Below are 22,766 nucleotides of genomic sequence, written 5' to 3' on the forward strand. Positions count from 1 at the left end.
TTTCGGATAAGCTATTGGTCATTGCTGTATGCATGTTATCTATTTTATTCCAGAGCTTTTCAAAATTGGCTGCAATGTCCTGTTTTGAGACTAAGCCTTTCAAATCAGCTTTGGTCACTGGGGTGGTGTCTTCATTGGAGTCAGGGTGTTCCATATCTGATGTTTCTTGGTCCCCCTCTTCCATATCCTCCGCTATGTTTAATTTGGGGTTTACAGTTGTTTTAAAGTAGGCATTAACTGTAGATGATTTAGTTGTTTTGTCACCCTTTATTAATCTTCTGGCTGACATTGTAAAACAAAAAGGGGCATTTTCTGGCACCTGGTGTTAGTGGTGCAATATAGAGGCCGCAGATTAGTAGTTTAATGTCTTTTGCAGTTTTGGTTTTAATGATAAGAGTCCTTGTCAGCTTCTCTAGTTTATCAGGAAAGCTGGAGTAGGTTTATGTTTGTGTCTTAGTTGTACAGCTGGGCAGTCCCTTATTCCATGAAAAGTATGTGGGTCTCAGAGACTTTTCTTAGGGAGTGTGATACTTTATTTGGTGTCTCTGTTTTGTCTTTCTGAGGCTATCAATTCTATTTTCTCCCCTTCTTAGGCTCCCTCTATGGCTTACTCCTGACCACTGGTTATCATATAGTGTGACGGTTTATGTGGGGATACTGTCCTCTGGCAACAGCGTTTATTCTTTTTTTGGGTGACCCTCAGCCTCCCCTCTTGTGCCCTTTAGTGCAGGAGACCTTGTTTACCTGTCCGGGAGCTCCGCTCACAGTCTCAGATCGTTGCGATCCTCTGCGCCATCTTGGATTTCCCCATGCTGCATTGTTGTGCGTGCGGTGTTGCGCAGCTCCTTCTAACTTTCTCTGCTGCTCTTATTCTCCGGAGGTTCCCACCGTTGCACTGCCGTCCCCTATCGCTCCCGAGGACCTCCGATGCTGCAGGGCAAGTAGTTTGTAGTAGTCCGGTGCCACTCGGTGTAGTCGCTTAGTCTCCGCTGCTATTTCATGTCATGGGGTTTTCCTCATAACTTGTCTCCCGCCTTCCTCTGTGCTCAGCTATCGTTCTTGAGGTGGTTAGATCGGCTAGGTCAGGATTTAGATTATTGTTCTTTGTTTTAGCATGTTTGGCTAATGTTTAGGGCTCCAAATTAAACATTTATTCGATGAGCTGAACAGAGCTCACAAATTATGCGGCCATTTCTTAGCTTGGTCAGGCCACGCCCCCTCGTCGCCCTTTAAAGGGCCACTAAACTCAAAATCTTTCTTTCATGATTCAGATAGAGAATACAAATTTAAACAGCATTACAATTTACTTATATTATTTATTTTGCTTCATTTTTTACATATCCTTAGTTGAAGAAAAAACAATGCACATGGGTGAGCCAATCACACGTGGCTTCTATGTGCAGCAACCAATCAGCAGCTACTGAGCATATCTAGATATGCTTTTCAGCAAAGAATATCAAGAGAATAAAACAAATTAGATAATAGAAGTAAATTAGAAAGACGTTTAAAATTGCATTCTCTTTCTAAATCATGAAAGAAAAAATGTAGGTTTCATGTCCCTTTAAGACTGTTCTACAGTAAGCCAGGCACCTAATTTTTTAGATTCAGAACACGTTTTTATATTTTATCCTGCAAAATATCTTCACTAGTTTTTTTCTACTTAAATGGACAGTAAATACTTTGCGATTTGTAATATAATAATATGTAATATAATATGTATATTTATGCATTGTAAAATAACTTTCCAATATACTTCCATTATTTCCCCCTTTTCCTGTTCTTTAATGATTCCTGTTTCTTTCATGATTCAGATAGAGCATGCAATGTTAAGCAACTTTCTAATTTACTCCTATTTTAAATTTGTATTTGTTCTCTTGCTATCATTATTTGAAAAAGCAGGAATATAAGCTTAGGAGCCGGCGCATTTTTGGTTCAACACCTGGGTAGCGCTTGCTGAATGGTGGCTACATTTAGATTCCTCTATACAGACTTCACTATTGTCTGTTTCTCCTCTTTTCCCTGTGAGGTATATGAACATCACTGCAATCAAATCTTTGGTAGATTCTTTTCTGTGAATCTCTTATGGACTACTGCTGCTGATTTATATCAGACTTCCTACATATCCTTATTTTGGATTGTATACATTTAAATTTTTGGGTTTATTTTGGGTTTTTAAGTGTACACAATATTTCAGTGTTCGCCTTTTTTTTGTTTTGCTCTATCTGAAACCACAATTTTTTTCTTTCATGATGATTATGTCGTTTTAAGGTCTATTTTTCAACTCTGTATGTGTGTTATCATTTTTGTGCTGAGAAGAAGGGGCATGTTATTTCTGCAGACACAAATTAACAGTTTTGAGAACTAGAAAACCAGTAATATGTTACTTTGATATGTAAATATTTTCCAGAAAATTGCCCAAAATAATCATACAGAAACCTCTGGTAGAGCATGACATTGTGAATTCATTTACCAAAATAATAAACAAATTACAGCCATAAATATACAGCATTTTGCTGTATAATTAAAATCAAATTTATATTTCAGGATGAATAACCATTAGATTATAAAGTATCTTCAATAGAAACTATCTTTAGATAGATTTTTCTTCAAAAATAATTGATTTTTGTATCCACCTTGGTGGGCAGTGCGATTACCGACTTCCACTTAAATATATGTGTCACGGGACAGCTTTGTAGGCATTCACTGCTCTCAAGCCAATACCACCTTACAAACCAATATTTAGGACTATAGACATCTACTGTTAAATTGCTAATTTGCTTAGGTGACTTTAAACCTTAATATATCAACAACCACTGCTCATTTGTAACCTAGCAATAAAAAGTACATCCTAGACAACAAAGTCTATCTACATGCCAATTTCATAAAAAGGTGCCGCCATTTTACTGCAGGGTAGGCTAATCATTTTCCTCATCTTTTACATTGAAAATAAAAAAATTTAACACTTCACTCCAGAAATATTCAACAAATTTTATTTTAAAATGTTAGCATTTCCAGTCATTAATGGTGCCCACAAGAAGAAAATGTAATTCAATTCTAAATTACAAGCACCTTGAAAACAATGTTTAGCATTAAATGGTCCAATGAACTTGTGTGTAATTTGTTTATGAAAAGACTAATAAAGTGGTTTATATACTTATTCAATGTAAAAGAAAATTCTTGTTTGTTCACTAATTAATACTAAAGAATCATCTGTATACTATAATGAAATCAGGAAATAAATATCTTATACAATGCTATACATTTTGCTTTATATTATATTTAACAATGAAAATAAATTTAAATTAAATTCTCAATAAGGACATGGAGATCAAATGCAGTCTGATTGAAATATGTTGAGGTCTCTGGTCCAATACTAATATTTAGTCATAATCAACTGTATTTGTTGCCTTGGAATGCTAATTAATTATGTAACATGTTTATTATATAGTAGAAAGTGAACAGTTGTATTTAAAGGGATAGTAACCCCAATTTTTTATTTTGTGATTCAGGCAGAGCATTCAGTTTTAAGCAACTTTCTAATTTACTCCTATTATCAATTTTTTTTTATCTTGGTATCTTTATTTGAAAAAGTGGGAATGTAAGCTAAGGATCCGCCCCATTTTTGGTTCAGAACACTGGCTAGCGCTTGTTGATTGGTGGCTACATTTAGTGCAACCCAGGTTCTGAACCAAAAATGGACCGGCTCTTAAGTATACATTCCTGCCTTTCAAATAAAGATACCAAGAGAAGGTTAGCGCTGCGGAATCTGTTGGCGCTCTACAAATAACCGATAATAATAATAATAAGGAAGAAAAATTGATTATATGAGTATATTTGAAAGTTACTTAACATTGCATGCTCTATATGAATCATGAAAATGTAATGTTTACTTTAGTGTCCCTTTAACACATACATTACTAAACACATTTCTTGTACAACCATTTAAAGGAATTTGTTTTCTCTTAAAGGGACATTAAACTGCTGGGTACAACTACAGTAGCATGCTTACTACTCCTTATGTCATTCCTTTCCCTCCTATTCCCTTTAATTACTGGACATTTGCCAGCATAGTCATGTGAAAGGCACAATCACATACAGTGGCACGAGAAAGTGAACCATTTTAGAATTAGTTGGTTTTCTGCATGAATTAGTCATAAAATGTCATCTCATCTCAAGTCCTTAAACGAACAACACACACACACACATTTATAATCTTTCATGTCTTTATTGAACACATCCCATTAAACATTCACAGTACTGTGGAAAAAGTAAGTGAACACTTGGATTTAATAGGTAGTTGATCCTCTTTCGGCAGCAATAACCTCAAACAAGCATTTCCGTTAGCTGCTTTTTAGACCTGCACAACATTCAGGACGATTTTTGAACCACTCTTCCTTACAGAAATGCTTCAGCTCAGCAATATCTTTAGGATGTCTGGTGTTAACTGCTCTCCTGAGGTCTTTCCACAGCATTTCTATGGGGTTAAGGTCTGGGCTCTGACTGACTGGGCCGCTCCAAAAGGCAGATTTTTGTGAGACATGGTTTACATCAACAGATGCATTTTGTGAATAGCAAAATGTTTGAGTGATTTTTATAAGTCAAAGTAGCTCTAACCCACACCTTCAATTTGCCAATTTCCAAATCAAATTTGATTTTGTTGAAGTCATTAGACAAAGTTTTCACATACTTTTTCGAACCTATACTGTAAATGTTTGAATGATATATTATCTGTTTAAACATATTGTGTTTGTTGATTACTGTAACCAGATTTCCATCTTAAGGAAAGGAGAGTCCACTGCTTCATTATTTATGGGAATTAAGAACTTGGCCACCAGGAGGAGGCAAAGACACCCCAGCCAAAGGCTTAAATACCTCCCCCACTTTCCTCATCCCCCAGTCATTCTTTGCCTTTGTCACAGGAGGTTGGCAGAAAAGTGTCAGAAGATTCAGAGTAGTCTGTTATGGAGAGTAGTACTCTTCGAAATGGGACTGGAGTTTTAAGTAGTTCTGTCAGCCTCTCAGTGAGAGCATGGATGAATTTTAGAGTCCGGTGATGCAGGGGAGAGTCTTTCTGCAAACCCATCTCGTCTCAGATTAACAGCTCCATAAGCAATCGGCATTGACGAGATTTCGCTCATCAGTTACAAACGGAGGTTTCTGCGACCTTTAATGCCTTACCATGACCTGCTAAGCGCAAGCAAAAGCTGAAACATAACTATCTGTCCCAGGGGTCATCTACTCCGTTGGATGTCTCTGACAGATTATCCGCTGATGAAGACTTCGACTCTTCGGAGGACATTTTTTCTGGGTCGGAATCGACGACTTCTAGACCTCCGTCTGCGGAGGAGCCAGTTTTTAAATTTAAGATGGCCCCCCTCTTCTTCTTTTATAAAGCTGTGGGGGGCCGTTCCTAAGGTGGATGGCGCTATCTCCCCGCTTGCTAAGAGAACGAATATCCTGCTCGAAGATAGCTCTTTGTTCAAGAAGTCCATGGATAAAAAATTCCGAAGTCCATGTTGAAAAAGATGTTCCAGCTCATGGGGTTCATTTTTCAACCAGCAGCGGCAGTCGCTGAGGTGGCTGGAGAGGCTACCTATTGGTGCGACGCTCTGTCTGCTATGGTTGAGGTGGAGACTCCCCTCGAGGAGATACAGGAACGAATTAAGGCCTTAAGGGTAGCTCATTCGTTAATCTGTGATGCAAATATGCAGATTATTCGCCTGAATGCCAAGACATCAGGTTTTTCTGTTCTAGCCCGTAGGGCTCTGTGGTTAAAGTCATGGTCCGCGGATATGACTTCCAAGTCTAGATTACTTTACCTCCCGTTTTAAAGGGATTGTTTTATTTTTGGTCCAGGCCTGGACTCTATCATATCCACGGTCACGGGTGGCAAGGGTGCTTTCCTACCGCAGGATAAGAAGAATAAGACTAAGGGGTCTTCTTTTAGTTCGGACAAGTCTCAACGCCAGCAGCCTGCTGCGAAAACAGAGCAGTTCAAGGGATCTTGGAAATCAGCTCACTCTTGGAACAAATCCAAGCAGAGCAGGAAGCCAGTAGTTAAAAAATTGTCATGAAGGGGCAGCCACCGATCCGTTTCTGGATTGCGTAGGGGGCAGACTATCTTTTTGTTGAGGCCTAGATAAGAGATGTTCAGGACCCTTGGGTTCTGGAGGTCATAGCCCTGGGTTACAGGATATGATTCAGTAGTCATCCGCCCAGAGGTATATTCCTCCTGTCAAACCTATCCTCAAATCCAGTGAAAAGAGACGCCTTCCTAGGATGCGTGAGGGATCTCTCCTCTCCCTGAGTAATCGTCCCAGTCCCTCTAGCAGAAAGTCTGGGATATTATTTAAACCTTTTCGTGGTCCCAAAGAAGGAGGACACGTTTCACCCATGGACCTAAAGTGTCTAAACTAGTTTCTGTCAGTCCCATTGTTCAAAATGGAGACAATTGGGTCGATTCTGCCCCTAGTTCAAGAGGGACAATTCATAACGACAATAGATTTGAAGGATACCTTCACGTTCCAATACACAGTGATCACTTCAGGTTCCTTAGATTCGCATTTCTGGACCAACACTTCCAGTTTGTGGCCCTACCGTTCGGTCTGGCAACGGCTCCAAGAGTCTTTACAAAGGTTCTGGGAGCACTGCTGGTTCAGGCTCCGTCCTGCAGTCTCACCGGAGGAACACTCAAGGGCTCTTCTCCTTCGATCCCACGGATGGAAGATAAACAAAGGAAAGAGTACTCTGGTTCCCAGCAACAGGGTGGAATTCCTGGGTACGATAATAGATTCCTTATCCATGAAGTTATTCTTGACAGATCAGAGACGTTGCAAGATTGCGACCAGCTGTCTTGCCCTTCAGACCTCAGGGACATCTGTGGCCAGGTGTATTGAGGTGATTGGGCTCATGGTATCCAGCATAGATGTCATTCCATTCACCAGGATCCATCTCGAGCCTCTTCATTTGTGCATGTGGAGACAATGTAACGGTGATCACTCAGATCTAGCCCAACAGATATCTCTGGACATCCGATCGAGGGAATTGCTCTCTTGGTGGATCTGTCCGGGACAACTGTCCCAGGGGACATCCTTCCTGAGACCATCCTGGGAGATTGTGACCACGGACACAAGTCTATCAGGATGGGGAGGTGTTTGGGGTGCCAGAAAGGCACAGGGCAGGTGGACTCGAGAGGAGTCGAGTCTACCGATTAAATATTCTGGAACTCCGATATTCAATGCTCTGAGGGCTTGGCCCCCCTGGGGTCGTCCCGATTTTTCAGGTTCCAGTCGGACAACATTAAATCGTGGCTTACATAAACTATCAGGGGGGGAACGAGAAGCTCCCTAGCTATGAGGGAAGTACCTCGGATTCTGGAATGGGCAGAGAACCACAATTGTTCGCTCTCAGCGATCCACATTCCGGGTGTGGACAACTGGGAAGTGGATTTTCTCAGCAGACAATAGTTTCAAGTGTTCGCAGAGATCTGCAACACATGGGGGACGCCAGCGATAGACCTCATGGCCTTAAGACTCAACTCCAAGCTACTCGGATATGGGTCGCGGTCCAGGGATCCACAGGCAGAGCTGATAGATGCTTTAGTGGTGCCCTGGGAGTACAAACCACTTTACATTTTTTCACCATTGCCACTTATACCTCGTGTAGTGGCCTGCATCAAGCAGGAGCAAGCTTCGGTTATTCTAATTTATCCGTCGTGGCTGTGGAGGATGTGGTTTGAGGATCTGGTGGGGACGTCATCTCCTCCATGGAGATTACCCTGTCACAGAGATCTGCTGGTTCAGGGTCCATTTCTACGCCAAAATCTCGATTCCCTGAGGCTGACTGCGTGGAGATTAAACGCCTATTCTTAGCCAAGAGAGGATTTTCGGAGAGAGTGATTGATACTCTTATTCAGGCCAGGTGTGGAGGACCTACTTCACCTGGTGTGAGGAACGTGGATATCCCTGGCACAAGCTTAGGGTATCCAGGATTCTGGCCTTTCTCCAGGATGGACTGGATAAGGGTCTTGCTGACAGTTCCTTTAAAGGGTCAGATTTCGGCTTTATCTGTAGTTTTACACAAGAAGCTAGCTGAGCTTCCTGATATTCAGTCCTTTGTTCAAGCTCTGTCTAGGATCAGACCTGTCTTTAGAAATTCTGCTCCACTTTGGAGCTTAAATTTGGTTCTTAAGATTTTGAAGAGGGCTCCATTTAAGCCTATGCATGAGCTTGACATTAAACTTCTTTCCTGGAAAGACCTATTCCTACAGGCTATTGCATCAGCTCGCAGAGTCTCTGAGTTAGCGGCCTTGCAATGTGAGCCTCCTTGCCTGTTTTTTCACGCTGATAAGGCTGTTCTTTGCACTGGATTGGGATTTCTTCCCAAGGTAGTGTTGAATCGTAACATCAATCAGGAAATAGTAGTTCCTTCCTTGTGTCCTAACCCTTCTTCGTCAAAGGAAAAGTTGCTTCATAATTTGGACGTGGTTTGGGCATTGAAGTTTTATCTTCAGGCCATGAAGGAATTCGGACAGACTTCGTCTTTCTTTGTTGTGTATTCAGGGAAGTGCAGGGGGCAGAGGGCCTCTTCCACTTCACTGTCTTTTTGGTTAAGGAGCATTATCCGTCTGGCCTATGAGACAGCGGGACATAAGCCTCCTCAGAGGATAACGGCTCACTCAACTAGCGCTGTGGCCTCTTCTTGGGCCTTTAAGAACGAGGCTTCTATGGAGCAGATTTATATACTTTTGCAAAATTTTACAAATTCAATGTTTTTGCTTCGGCGGAAGCAGCTTTTGGGAGACAGGTTCTGCCTCCTTTTACCCTGCTGTTGTTTTCATTGTGTCCTCTAGAGCTTGGGTATTTTGTTCTCACAAGTAATGAATGAGAAGCAGTGGACTCTCCTCCCATTAAGATGGAAAACATAAATTATGCCCACCTGATCATTTCATTTCCATCTGTGGGAGGAGAGTCCACTGCTCCCGCCCGTTTCTCCGGTGGGCGGACCTATATTTCATTTTATTCTTCTAGCACCTTTTTATACCATGATATTTCTCCTACTGTTCCTTGTTCCCTTGGCAGAATGACTGGGGGTGGGGGAGGTATTTAAGTCTTTGGCTGGGGTGTATTTGCCTCCTCCTGGTGACTAGGCTCTTAATTCCCACAAGTAATGAATGAAGCAGTTGACTCTCCTCTCACAGATGGAAATTAAATTATCAGGTAAGCATAATTTATGTTTTTAAGAAAAATGTATACATAAATGCAGTCGTTTCTTAAGGGTTTCAATACTTTTTCTTGCCACTGTATCAATGGTTCTTTGTTGATCATTTTACAAAGGTGTTTGTTATCAAGCATTACTGGATTTGTTACTAGGTGCTAATAAATCATACAGCAAGAATAAATCATTGCATTATTTGGTCATCCTAAATATTTTCTTCTGGCCTCTAAAACATTTATATGTTGTATAATTTAATGCCTTTATCGGCACATTAAAAAGTGCTAATAAAACAGTAATTTTACAGTTTTTGTACAACAAATATTCAATTTGTAGTAGAAACATTTTCATGTTACTTAAAGTGATAGTAAATCCTAGTGTTTTTGAAATGCTAGGATTTACCACTGGAACAAATAAAAGGGACTTTCAGTCATGACGTATAAAATACTTCATGCTGAAAGTTCCATTGTTTGTCTGAAGCGTTCGCCGTGCTGTGCTCCTTAGGCAGCCCACGGCAGAGCGCTATTTTTCAGTGAGGTGACCACCTGGCATTATGCCGTATAGCTAGCACGCTATTGCCTAAAATCACCTCAGTGATAAAATAACGTTCTTCCGTGGGCTGCCTGAGGCACTCAACCAGCAAAGGAACTTTCAGCATGAAGTATTTTATACTTCATGACTGAAAGTCCCCTTTATTTGTTGCACTGCTAAATCTTAGCTTTTAAAAAATGCTAGGATTTACTATCACTTTAATGTTTGTTATACTTTTTTGTCTCTTAATCACATTATGTCAGCTGCCTGCGGCCGGGGCAGTGTGGCACCTTTTTATCTCTCCTCTTTTTTTTTTCCCCAAGTCAGGGAATGCACATTCTGATTCACTGCATTTAGCACGTTCTCAGTGAGAGGTCAGATTTTAATTTTGCTGTCAATGTTTTAGCCTCAGTTACATTTTTGGCAGACTCCTCATATTTAGTAATATGGTAGTTGCTATCTAATTTGAAAAATGACTGACTTCTGTGGCTGCTCCTACATTGTTAGTCTTATTGCATAATCTGTTCCCTTATGTATAAATGAAGTGTTTTTTAAAATAACATTTAGGCTGCAAGCGCAATTTGCCTTAGGACTATCCCATTCCTCTTTTAATATGTCTTATAGTTGTAAATAATACCATTGTATTAATGTAATTCCATAGTATGATTAGTATCATGATTAGGGTGAGAAGGTGGTGCACTGAGTGAAGGAGTAAAAACACTCAGGCCTAGATTTAGAGTTCGGCGGTAAAAGGGCTGTTAACGCTCCGCGGGTTTTTTTCTGGCCGCACCATAAATTTAACTCTGGTATCGAGAGTTCAAACAAATGCTGCGTTAGGCTCCAAAAAAGGAGCGTAGAGCATTTATACCGCAAATGCAACTCTCGATACCAGAGTTGCTTACGGACGCGGCCGGCATCAAAAACGTGCTCGTGCACGATTCTCCCATAGGAAACAATGGGGCTGTTTGAGCTGAAAAAAAACCTAACACCTGCAAAAAAGCAGCGTTCAGCTCCTAACGCAGCCCCATTGTTTCCTATGGGGAAACACCTCCTAAGTCTGCACCTAACACCCTAACATGTACCCCGAGTCTAAACACCCCTAACCTTACACTTATTAACTCCTAATCTGCCGCCCCCGCTATCGCTGACCCCTGCATTACACTTTTAACCCCTAATCTGCCGCTCCGTAAACCGCCGCCACCTACGTTATCCCTATGTACCCCTAATCTGCTGCCCTAACATCGCCGACCCCTATGTTATATTTATTAACCCCTAATCTGCCCCCCACATCGTCGCCGACACCTGCCTACACTTATTAACCCCTAATCTGCCGAGCGGACCGCACCGCTACTATAATAAAGTTATTAACCCCTAATCCGCCTCACTAACCCTATCATAAATAGTATTAACCCCTAATCTGCCCTCCCTAACATCGCCGACACCTACCTTCAATTATTAACCCCTAATCTGCCGACCGGAGCTCACCGCTATTCTAATAAATGGATTAACCCCTAAAGCTAAGTCTAACCCTAACACTAACACCCCCCTAAGTTAAATATAATTTTTATCTAACAAAATAAATTAACTCTTATTAAATAAATGATTCCTATTTAAAGCTAAATACTTACCTGTAAAATAAATCCTAATATAGCTACAATATAAATTATAATTATATTATAGCTATTTTAGGATTAATATTTATTTTACAGGCAACTTTGTAATTATTTTAACCAGGTACAATAGCTATTAAATAGTTAAGAACTATTTAATAGTTACCTAGTTAAAATAATTACAAATTTACCTGTAAAATAAATCATAACCTAAGATATAATTAAACCTAACACTACCCTATCAATAAAATAATTAAATAAACTACCTACAATTACCTACAATTAACCTAACACTACACTATCAATAAATTAATTAAACACAATTGCTACAAATAAATAAAATTAAATAAACTATCTAAAGTACAAAAAATAAAAAAGAACTAAGTTACAGAAAATAATAAAATATTTACAAACATAATAAAAATATTACAACAATTTTAAACTAATTACACCTACTCTAAGCCCCCTAATAAAATAACAAAGCCCCCCAAAATAAAAAATTCCCTACCCTATTCTAAAATACAAATATTACAAGCTCTTTTACCTTACCAGCCCTGAACAGGGCCCTTTGCGGGGCATGCCCCAAGAATTTCAGCTCTTTTGCCTGTAAAAAAAAACATACAATACCCCCCCCCCAACATTACAACCCACCACCCACATACCCCTAATCTAACCCAAACCCCCCTTAAATAAACCTAACACTACCCCCCTGATGATCTTCCTACCTTGTCTTCACCATGCCAGGTTCACCGATCCGTCCTGGCTCCAAGATCTTCATCCAACCCAAGCGTGGGCTAGACATCCACTGAAGAAGTCCAGAAGAGGGTCCAAAGTCTTCCTCCTATCCGGCAACAAGAGGACATCCGGACCGGCAAACATCTTCTCCAAGCGGCATCTTCTATCTTCTTCCATCCGATGACGACCGGCTCCATCTTGAAGACCTCCAGCGCGGATCCATCCTCTTCTTCCGACGACTAGACGACGAATGACGGTTCCTTTAAGGGACGTCATCCAAGATGGCGTCCCTCGAATTCCGATTGGCTGATAGGATTCTATCAGCCAATCGGAATTAAGGTAGGAATTTTCTGATTGGCTGATGGAATCAGCCAATCAGAATATAGTTCAATCCGATTGGCTGATCCAATCAGCCAATCAGATTGAGCTCGCATTCTATTGGCTGATCGGAACAGCCAATAGAATGCGAGCTCAATCTGATTGGCTGATTGGATCAGCCAATCGGATTGAACTATATTCTGATTGGCTGATTCCATCAGCCAATCAGAAAATTCCTACCTTAATTCCGATTGGCTGATAGAATCCTATCAGCCAATCGGAATTCGAGGGACGCCATCTTGGATGACGTCCCTTAAAGGAACCGTCATTCGTCGTCTAGTCGTCGGAAGAAGAGGATGGATCCGCGCTGGAGGTCTTCAAGATGGAGCCGGTCGTCATCGGATGGAAGAAGATAGAAGATGCCGCTTGGAGAAGATGTTTGCCGGTCCGGATGTCCTCTTCTTGCCGGATAGGAGGAAGACTTTGGACCCTCTTCTGGACTTCTTCAGTGGATGTCTAGCCCACGCTTGGGTTGGATGAAGATCTTGGAGCCAGGACGGATCGGTGAACCTGGCATGGTGAAGACAAGGTAGGAAGATCATCAGGGGGGTAGTGTTAGGTTTATTTAAGGGGGGTTTGGGTTAGATTAGGGGTATGTGGGTGGTGGGTTGTAATGTTGGGGGGGGGTATTGTATGTTTTTTTTTACAGGCAAAAGAGCTGAAATTCTTGGGGCATGCCCCGCAAAGGGCCCTGTTCAGGGCTGGTAAGGTAAAAGAGCTTGTAATATTTGTATTTTAGAATAGGGTAGGGAATTTTTTATTTTGGGGGGCTTTGTTATTTTATTAGGGGGCTTAGAGTAGGTGTAATTAGTTTAAAATTGTTGTAATATTTTTATTATGTTTGTAAATATTTTATTATTTTCTGTAACTTAGTTCTTTTTTATTTTTTGTACTTTAGATAGTTTATTTAATTTTATTTATTTGTAGCAATTGTGTTTAATTAATTTATTGATAGTGTAGTGTTAGGTTAATTGTAGGTAATTGTAGGTAGTTTATTTAATTATTTTATTGATAGGGTAGTGTTAGGTTTAATTATATCTTAGGTTATGATTTATTTTACAGGTAAATTTGTAATTATTTTAACTAGGTAACTATTAAATAGTTCTTAACTATTTAATAGCTATTGTACCTGGTTAAAATAATTACAAAGTTGCCTGTAAAATAAATATTAATCCTAAAATAGCTATAATATAATTATAATTTATATTGTAGCTATATTAGGATTTATTTTACAGGTAAGTATTTAGCTTTAAATAGGAATCATTTATTTAATAAGAGTTAATTTATTTCGTTAGATAAAAATTATATTTAACTTAGGGGGGTGTTAGTGTTAGGGTTAGACTTAGCTTTAGGGGTTAATCCATTTATTAGAATAGCGGTGAGCTCCGGTCGGCAGATTAGGGGTTAATAAGTGTAGGTAGGTGTCGGCGACGTTGTGGGGGGCAGATTAGGGGTTAATAAATATAACATAGGGGTCGGCGATGTTAGGGGTAGCAGATTAGGGGTACATAGGGATAACGTAGGTGGCGGCGATTTGCGGTCGGAAGATTAGGGGTTAATTATTTTAAGTAGCTTGCGGCGACGTTGTGGGGGGCAAGTTAGGGGTTAATAGATATAATACAGGGGTCGGCGGTGTTAGGGGCAGCAGATTAGGGGTACATAAGTATAACGTAGGTGGCGGTCGGCAGATTAGGGGTTAAAAATTTTAATCGAGTGGCGGCGATGTGGGGGGAGCTCGGTTTAGGGGTACATAGGTAGTTTATGGGTGTTAGTGTACTTTAGGGTACAGTAGTTAAGAGCTTTATAAACCGGCGTTAGCCAGAAAGCTCTTAACTCCTGCTATTTTCAGGCGGCTGGAATCTTGTCGTTAGAGCTCTAACGCTCACTGCAGAAACGACTCTAAATACCGGCGTTAGGAAGATCCCATTGAAAAGATAGGCTACGCAAATGGCGTAGGGGGATCTGCGGTATGGAAAAGTCGCGGCTGTAAAGTGAGCGTTAGACCCTTTAATCACTGACTCCAAATACCAGCGGGCGCCCAAAACCAGCGTTAGGAGCCTCTAACGCTGGTTTTGACGGCTACCGCCGAACTCTAAATCTAGGCCTCAATGTGGTATTGGAAGACAGAGAACAGAATCGCCTAAATTACAAAATGCATATATTAAAGCCAGTTATTGTGTCACTATATATTCTTCTGTGTAATGCTTTTATGCCTCACTTGTTGTAAATGGTGACTGTTTAGTCTATGATGTAATGTAATGCAGCTCATAACATCCATAGGGTGACCATATTGCCCCTTTAAAAAGGGATACATATGAAAAATACATATGCCAGGGCTGTTTTCAGGGCTATTCAAATAAATGTTTTTTTATAAGAATCCTGACATATGTATTTTTCATATGTGTCCCTTTTTAAAGCGGCAATATGGTCACCCTAACTATAGACCATCCTTTCACAGACAACTCTGTACAACTCATTGCATAGCCTCTTACATCTGGCTGCAGATTGCTCTTATAGTTAGCCTCCACTTTTGACTCTGTTCATCCCTTTCACGCCCAAGAGTCTGTATTATAGCAGGATTTTCCTATGATCTCTGATAATAACCCTGGGCTTTTCTTAACCTTTGATGTGTCACATATAGGAGGACTGGCAGAAAGACACCTCCTGAAATTGTCTGCCTTCAAAATGGCACCTAAGGGCTGGTAATTTAATGAAGATCTACATGGGTATATTCACATACTGAAAGGAGAAGTTTAAGAGAGGATAATACTTGTATTATTCTTAGTATTATTTAACGTTAGTGTAACAGGTGTTTTGAGAACGTCTCTATTTTATTTCTAAATAGAATTCTAAAAGAAAAGCATGTTTTTTTTACTTACTCTTTCATTTCTGCTATATGGTAAACTTGGGAAATGAATCATGCCATTCATCTTGAACCTAAGGACCAAATAGCTGGTGTAAAAATAAAATACTTTATTTTGTTTTATTTTTAAACACATTTCCTTATTTAGTATGTGCTTAACTGTTTCAAAGTGTTTAAACACTTAGTCAAAGTTACACTTCTAGAACCGTTGAGGATAAGTAGGGATGGGCGAATGTGTTTAACGAATGTTATTGTAGAAATTTGATTTACATAATAGAATGTTAATAAAAACGAATATTCTTAAAAATTCTATTATCAAATGTTACTTACAGTTTTCGAATGTGACATTCAAATTTGAATATTACATTTATAACACACAGTTGTGGGCTAGAAATACTATTTTGAATTTGAACGTCATATTCAAATTCGAATGTCACATTTATAAAACACAGTATTAGACTAGAAATACTATTTTGAATTTGAATGTTCCATTTGAATTCGAATGTCACATTCGAATTTGAATATTACATTTATAAAACACAGTATTAGACTAGAAATACTATTTTGAATTTGAATGTAGTATTGGAATATTACATTTATTAAACACAGTTGTCGACTAGAAATACTATTTCGAATTCGAATATTACATTTAAAAAACAGTAATAGACTAGAAATACTATTTTGAATTCAAATGTGACACTCGAATGAAGCATTTGAATTCGAATATTACATTTATTAAACACAGTTGTAGACTAGACATACTATTTCGATTTTGAATGTTACATTTGAATTCGAATGTCACATTTTAAAATTGAATGAATACATAGCTAAACATTCTATTATTCGAACAAATATTTTCGAATTTTATTGAAAAATTCAAAAATGAAATTTCAAAAATAGAATATTAGAATGTTATATAAACATTCAATTCGAACAAATGTATCAAAATTTGTTTTAAATTTTACATTTTAAGAAACATTCGCCCATCCTTATTGGTGAATACTTACAGTATGTAAGCCTGCTTTTCATTTGATCAACAGCTATAGCCTCATCTGGAGTGGCACAATGGCACAACTTTGGCCTTCTATGTAACACCATTGTGGGGGTTACACAGACATATTAGTTTAAAAAAAAAAAAAGCTTTGTTCTGTTTTTTTTACACTAGAATGCCCCTTTAATGATTACCACTCATCACCTGTTTAATCAACAGAAACCGCAAAAGACACTTATTGATCACTGTGGTAATTAATACTCAGCCTGTCTTCTGAAAGCAGACAAGGAGCTAGTTTTGCTTCTGGGGATCTGTGATTACGTTTTCTAGAGGCAGTGCTTTGCAGTTGGCTAATTAGCCTTGGGAGCCTTGGAAAATGGAAAATTACAATTTAAAGTTCATTCCCCATCTCTACCATGTCTAATTTCTTTAAATTGCGCTTTTTTTGTGTGTGTATGTAGTTTCAGTTTCCATATGGCCACATTTCAGTGTAGTTAATACAGATGTTTGACTTATTTATTTTCAGTTATTTTCAAATAATGCTATGATTTATGTATTTCTGACCTGCTGCCAGTTGTGTAATAATTTATAGGACCATGCTGAAGTAATATCTTTTAAACTTTGGTTACTGATATAATGACTCATATAATTAAGGGTTTGAATTTATAGGAAATCTCAGAATATTTAACAGCTATCCACACCTATAAAGAAAAGACTGATCATATCCTGAACTGATCCTAAATTGTATATGTACAGCCCTAATTTTGCCCTAGTTACACACGAGTCTTCTGTTTTTCTCGAGGCAATGTAATCTTTATTTTAGTTATTTTATTTTAATACAGCATTGGGAAATGTGAGGAATGATGAAATGGCACATAACACAAGGTTAGCAGGAGAATGTAAGCTTATGTTGCATGTAGTGGATTTTGTTCTGATATAGAGCAGTACAAATAAAGGGACATGCAATTTTAAGAGCCTTCACTTTTACTTCTGTTATGAAATTTTCCTCACTCTCATGGCATCCTTTGTTTGAAAAACATACCTAGATAGGCTCAGGAGCAGCAGTGCACTACTGGTAACTAGCTGGTGATTGGTGGCTACAGACATATGCCTCTTGTCATTGGCTCATCAGATGTGTTTAATCTCCAGTAGTGCATTATGTGTTTATTTGTTTAACTTCTGCAAAAGAGTTGGTTATATGCAAGCAATAGTGCAAACATAAAATGCTTTAATATATCAGAACATTTTGGTTTTTGCACGTTTGTCCTTTAAAAAGGGACAGTTTACTCCAAAATTAGCATTTTTTTAAAAAATACAGATAATCCCTTTATTACCCATTCCTCAGTTTGCATAACCAACACAGTTATATTAATATACTTTTACCTCTGTGATTAACTTGTATCTAAGCCTCTGCAGATTTCACCCTTATCTCAGTGCTTTTTACAGATTTGCATTTTAGCCAATTAGTGTTGGTTGCTGCACAACTCCACGGGAATGAGCACAATGTTATCTATATGGCACACATGAATTAGCAGTCTGTTATGTGAAAAGCTAATAAAAAAACATGAGATAAACAGGCAGAAATATAGAGGTTTAAAAGATTATAAAGTATATTAATATAACAATGTTAGTTGTGCAAAGCTGGGTAATGGGTAGTAAAGGTGTTATCTATCTTTTAAAACAAACATTTTGGAGTATGCTGTCCCTTTAATCTAGCTGCTTGAACAGAACGGTTGGGGTTGACAGCCACTTAAATTTCAATATTATTTTAGATAAATCTCACTGTGAAAACAAAAACGTTTATTTTTCTCATGCAAAGGTAAAGTTATTCAGAATCCCAATGCAAATAAAAATCAGTATTTCTTACCTTGTGTTACTTAAATTTAGTATCTTACATCTGTTTTATTAATTTATTTGATTTATTTTAGGAGTTCAATTTGTTATATGAAGAAGCAAAATACTATCAGCTACATCCCATGGTTAAAGAACTTGAGCGATGGAAGCAGGATAAAGAGCACCGGAAACATTTCCAGCCATGTGACTGTCTGGTTGTGCGAGTTACCCCAGACTTGGGAGAGAGAATTGCTCTCAGTGGAGAGAAAGCTTTGATAGAAGAGATTTTCCCAGAAACTGGAGATGTTATGTGCAACTCAGTTAATGCTGGCTGGAACCAAGACCCAACCCACGTCATTAGATTTCCACTAAATGGTTATTGCAGATTAAACTCTGTGCAGGTAATCCGGATTCTCTCTTAACACTTCTATAATATAGCCAAATGTGTTATCGTGTATATTTGTGTTATTTTTTGTTTTTTACTGTTGTGTTCATAGTGTTAAATATTGGTGAGTAATCAACGCCAAAAAATGTCCTAAAATTTGAGTTACTGAACATGCTTGTTGTTTCTCATAGTTCAAGTGGAAATAGAAATATCCCCACCATATAATGTCAGTCAAATTTCCATATTCCAAATTATCTGGAAACAATTTGTCATTTAAGGTTGGGTGGAGCTTCATGTTTTCATAAGCATTTGCAGGACTTTATATACCTCTTCTTATTTTGTTTTTGTGCAAAAGGTTTATATGTTTTGGCGGTGGGGGGGGGGTTACATTTGAGGCTTAAAACTTTCATTGTAGAAATGTAAAAGAGAAGTTCAGTGAAGTGTGTACAAAATGTTGTTTTTTCTAGAATCTGCTTATTTTTTACAAATTACTCTAGTGTTATTACGTGTCTAGAAAGCTTTTTCATATCAAGCAGTTTAACAATGACAACAATTAGAAAAAATGCATTTAAGATATCAGCTAAAAAAATTGTCAAATAGGAATTAACTAAGGGATTAAGAGCAGTTTCAGGTAAAATTTCAGCACATTCAATAAATACCTGTAGGAAGATGTAAAATAGTTTTTAAACATTGACATCCCTTTTTAAGGGTTACTGTTTTAAAATTATATTGGGTCACTGGCCTTCTTTAAATAACATTCTGTCTTATTTCTGTGTTGTGACCGTTAACATTATTTAAAACTAGGCACAGGATCACATCAGGGTAACATAATTAATCTTTTTTGTAGAAATAGTTATAAAGAATAATTGAATGTTGAGGGGGCCAGTTCTTCAGTGGTCCCACTATGTTCTTCACCTCTTCCAATTTAGGGAACATGTGAAGTGAGAGGATTTTATTGTGGTTGAAAAAAAACACAGGATCAAGCTGTGTTATGAAGAATAAAAGCTCTATCTGTATTTTAATTGCCCAACGTGTTTGACGGTACATCTTTCTGTCTAAATAGCAGTAAAGTTCCAAAAAGAGCGTTTTAATCCTCATAATAGAGCTTGATAATGTGTCTTTGTTTGACCACAATAAAATCCTTGGACTGTAAGCTAAATAGCCGTTGCCCAATCCAAAACTGCTACATAAAAGTATATATTTGTAGAATTTTAACACCCAAGGGAATTTATCTAGAGGTATTTTGACACTTATTTTTAACCCTTTTATCACCAAAAAACAACCCTTTATTAAAATAAAATTATAAAACAATACACTTTATTCAAATAAAATGTATTAAAAAACTTTGTTAAAATACATTTAACACTTTTATTGTATGTGTTTACTGTGAGAGAAGGGGAGGGTCCAAAACATGTTTGACATGACTGGCCATCACATTGATCATATGACCATGGGGCAGTTATTTGGCATTACTTGACATACCCTCTTCTCAAGCATCCAATGATTGCTCAGTGAGCCTGAAACTAGGCTCCACTTTAAAGGACCAATTAATACAGTATAATTGAATAATTGACAAATACACAATAAAAAGACAATGCAATAGCACTTACATTGAATTTGACATGAGCAGTAGACTATTTTATAGCAAATTTTAAAGTTAATCCAATTTTCCCTCCAATTGTGTCATCTGACAGCCATCAGCCAATCACAGAATGTATATACGTATATACATACAGAAACAGAAGAATTCTTCCAGGAAAGAACAGTTCAGTAGCTTATTCTCTGGCACTGTTCACTTTTGCACATGCTCAGTAGGAGCTGGGGCCTCAGAAAGTGTGCATATAAAAAGAATGTGGACATTTTGATAGGGGAAATATATTGGAAAGTTGTTTTGTTGTTTTTTAAATCACTTGTTTTATCTGAATCATGAAACTTTAATTTTGACTTTCACAACTGGCTGTCAAATTGATTAAATACACAGTATACAAATGGCTGTAATTTTTGACTACTCTGCTGTTGCTGGATAGCCTTACATGCAGGCTCCCAGCAACAGCATGAGATACACGCTGTAAGGAATACATGGTTGGTATGCTGCTGTGGGGAAAAACAGGTGTACATGGCTTGTGTAGCAAACCACCAAATGGGGACGAGATCTTTCTTCTTAACGTGGAAAGGCAGATACTTAATTGTACCCACTCACAAGAGATATTGAAAAACTGTTGGACTGAACAAATTAGTTAAATCTAAAATTCAACACCACAAAGTGCTAAAATATGCAATTAGAATGCAAAAACATAGTTTAATTATAGACTCTCACTCTACAGTACTTTACTGATAGAAGCAAATGAAGAACAGGATTTAGTATTTATTTCAGATGACCTAAAGGTTAGCGAACATAGCAAGGAAAAAAAACACACAAAGCCACATTGATGCTGGGTTGTATAGGAAGAGGAAACATCGGCTGAAAATGTCAGGTTTCTATACCTCTTTTTCGATTATTAATTAGGCTTCAGTTTGATTACTATGTACAGTTCTATAGACTTTGTCCAGAGTTATACAAACATTTCAAAGGTGAGATGCTAAATGATAGTCTAAAAAAATAAAACTTACAAGAAAAAAATGTAATTAATATGTATAGTTGTGAAGAGAGAAGGGAGAGAGATGATATGATAGAAATTTCCAGTAGGCTAAGGAATTTAATAATTAAGATAAGTACAAAAGCATTTTTCTCTTGTTAAGTGTATCCAGTCCATGGATCATCCATTACTTATGGGATATTCTCCTTCCCAACAGGAAGTTGCAAGAGGATCACCCACAGCAGAGCTGCTATATAGCTCCTCCCCTAACTGTCATATCCAGTCATTCTCTTGCAAGCCTCAACCAAGATGGAGGTCGTAAGAGGAGTGTGGTGTTTTATACTTAGTTTATTCTTCAATCAAAAGTTTGTTATTTTTAAATAGTGCCGGAGTGTACTGTTTATCTCAGGCAGTATTTAGAAGAAGAATCTGCCTGCGTTTTCTATGATCTTAGCAGAAGTAACTAAGATCCATGGCTGTTCTCACATATTCTGAGGAGTGAGGTAACTTCAGAGAGGGAATGGCGTGCAGGTTTTCCTGCAATAAGGTATGTGCAGTTAATATTTTTCTAGGGATGGAATTTGCTAGAAAATGCTGCTGATACCGAACTAATGTAAGTAAAGCCTTAAATGCAGTGATAGCTACTGGTATCAGGCTTATTAATAGAGATGCATACTCTTATAAAAATGTAATATAAAACGTTTGCTGGCATGTTTAATCGTTTTTATATGTATTTGGTGATAAAACGTATTGGGGCCTAGTTTTTCTTCTGTTATGTGTGATCAGTCCACGGGTCATCATTACTTCTGGGATATAACTCCTCCCCAACAGGAAATGCAAGAGGATTCACCCAGCAGAGCTGCATATAGCTCCTCCCCTCTACGTCAGTCCCAGTCATTCTCTTGCACCCAACGACTAGATAGGATGTGTGAGAGGACTATGGTGATTATACTTAGTTTTTATGACTTCAATCAAAAGTTTGTTATTTTACAATAGCACCGGAGCGTGTTATTACTTCTCTGGCAGAGTTTGAGGAAGAATCTACCAGAGTTTTTTACTATGATTTTAACCGGAGTAGTTAAGATCATATTGCTGTTCTCGGCCATCTGAGGGAGGTAAAAGCTTCAGATTAGGGGACAGCGGGCAGATGAATCTGCATTGAGGTATGTAGCAGTTTTTATTTTCTGAATGGAATTGATGAGAAAATCCTGCCATACCGTTATAATGACATGTATGTATACACTTCAGTATTCTGGGGATGGTATTTCACCGGAACTACTCTGTTAAAAGTCACTAATCCTTTTAATAAGTATTTTCATGTTAAACGTTTTTGCTGGAATGTAGAATCGTTTACATTTCTGAGGTACTGAGTGAATAAATATTTGGGCATTATTTTCCACTTGGCAGTTGTTTGGTTTTAATTGTGACAGTTTCGTTTCTCTTCACTGCTGTGTGTGAGGGGGAGGGGCCGTTTTGGCGCTCTTTGCTACGCATCAAAAATTTCCAGTCAGTTACTCTTATATTTCCTGCATGATCCGGTTTATCTCCGACAGATCTCAGGGGTCTTCAAACTTCTTTAGAGGGAGGTAGATTCTCTTAGCAGAGCTGTGAGAATTTTATATTGACTGTGAATAAAAACGTTGCTCTGTAA

At 38.2% G+C, this 22,766-nt stretch overlaps 1 protein-coding gene across 1 annotated transcript in view; it reads left to right on the plus strand.

Moving 5' to 3' along the window:
* Positions 1-18,745, plus strand: part of LOC128644007 (BTB/POZ domain-containing protein kctd15-like) — a gene marked incomplete at its 5' end in the record, with an annotated part of 36,362 nt that extends 17,617 nt beyond the window's left edge. The window contains 2 exons of the mRNA XM_053696772.1: positions 18,250-18,555; positions 18,731-18,745. Of these exons, the coding sequence (XP_053552747.1) occupies positions 18,250-18,555; positions 18,731-18,745 (321 nt within the window). The remainder of the gene's footprint in view (positions 1-18,249; positions 18,556-18,730) is intronic.
* Between the last annotated feature and the right edge of the window lie 4,021 nt (positions 18,746-22,766).

The sequence above is a fragment of the Bombina bombina genome, unplaced genomic scaffold, assembly GCF_027579735.1.
Source record: "Bombina bombina isolate aBomBom1 unplaced genomic scaffold, aBomBom1.pri scaffold_1340, whole genome shotgun sequence".
Lineage (NCBI taxonomy): Eukaryota > Metazoa > Chordata > Amphibia > Anura > Bombinatoridae > Bombina > Bombina bombina.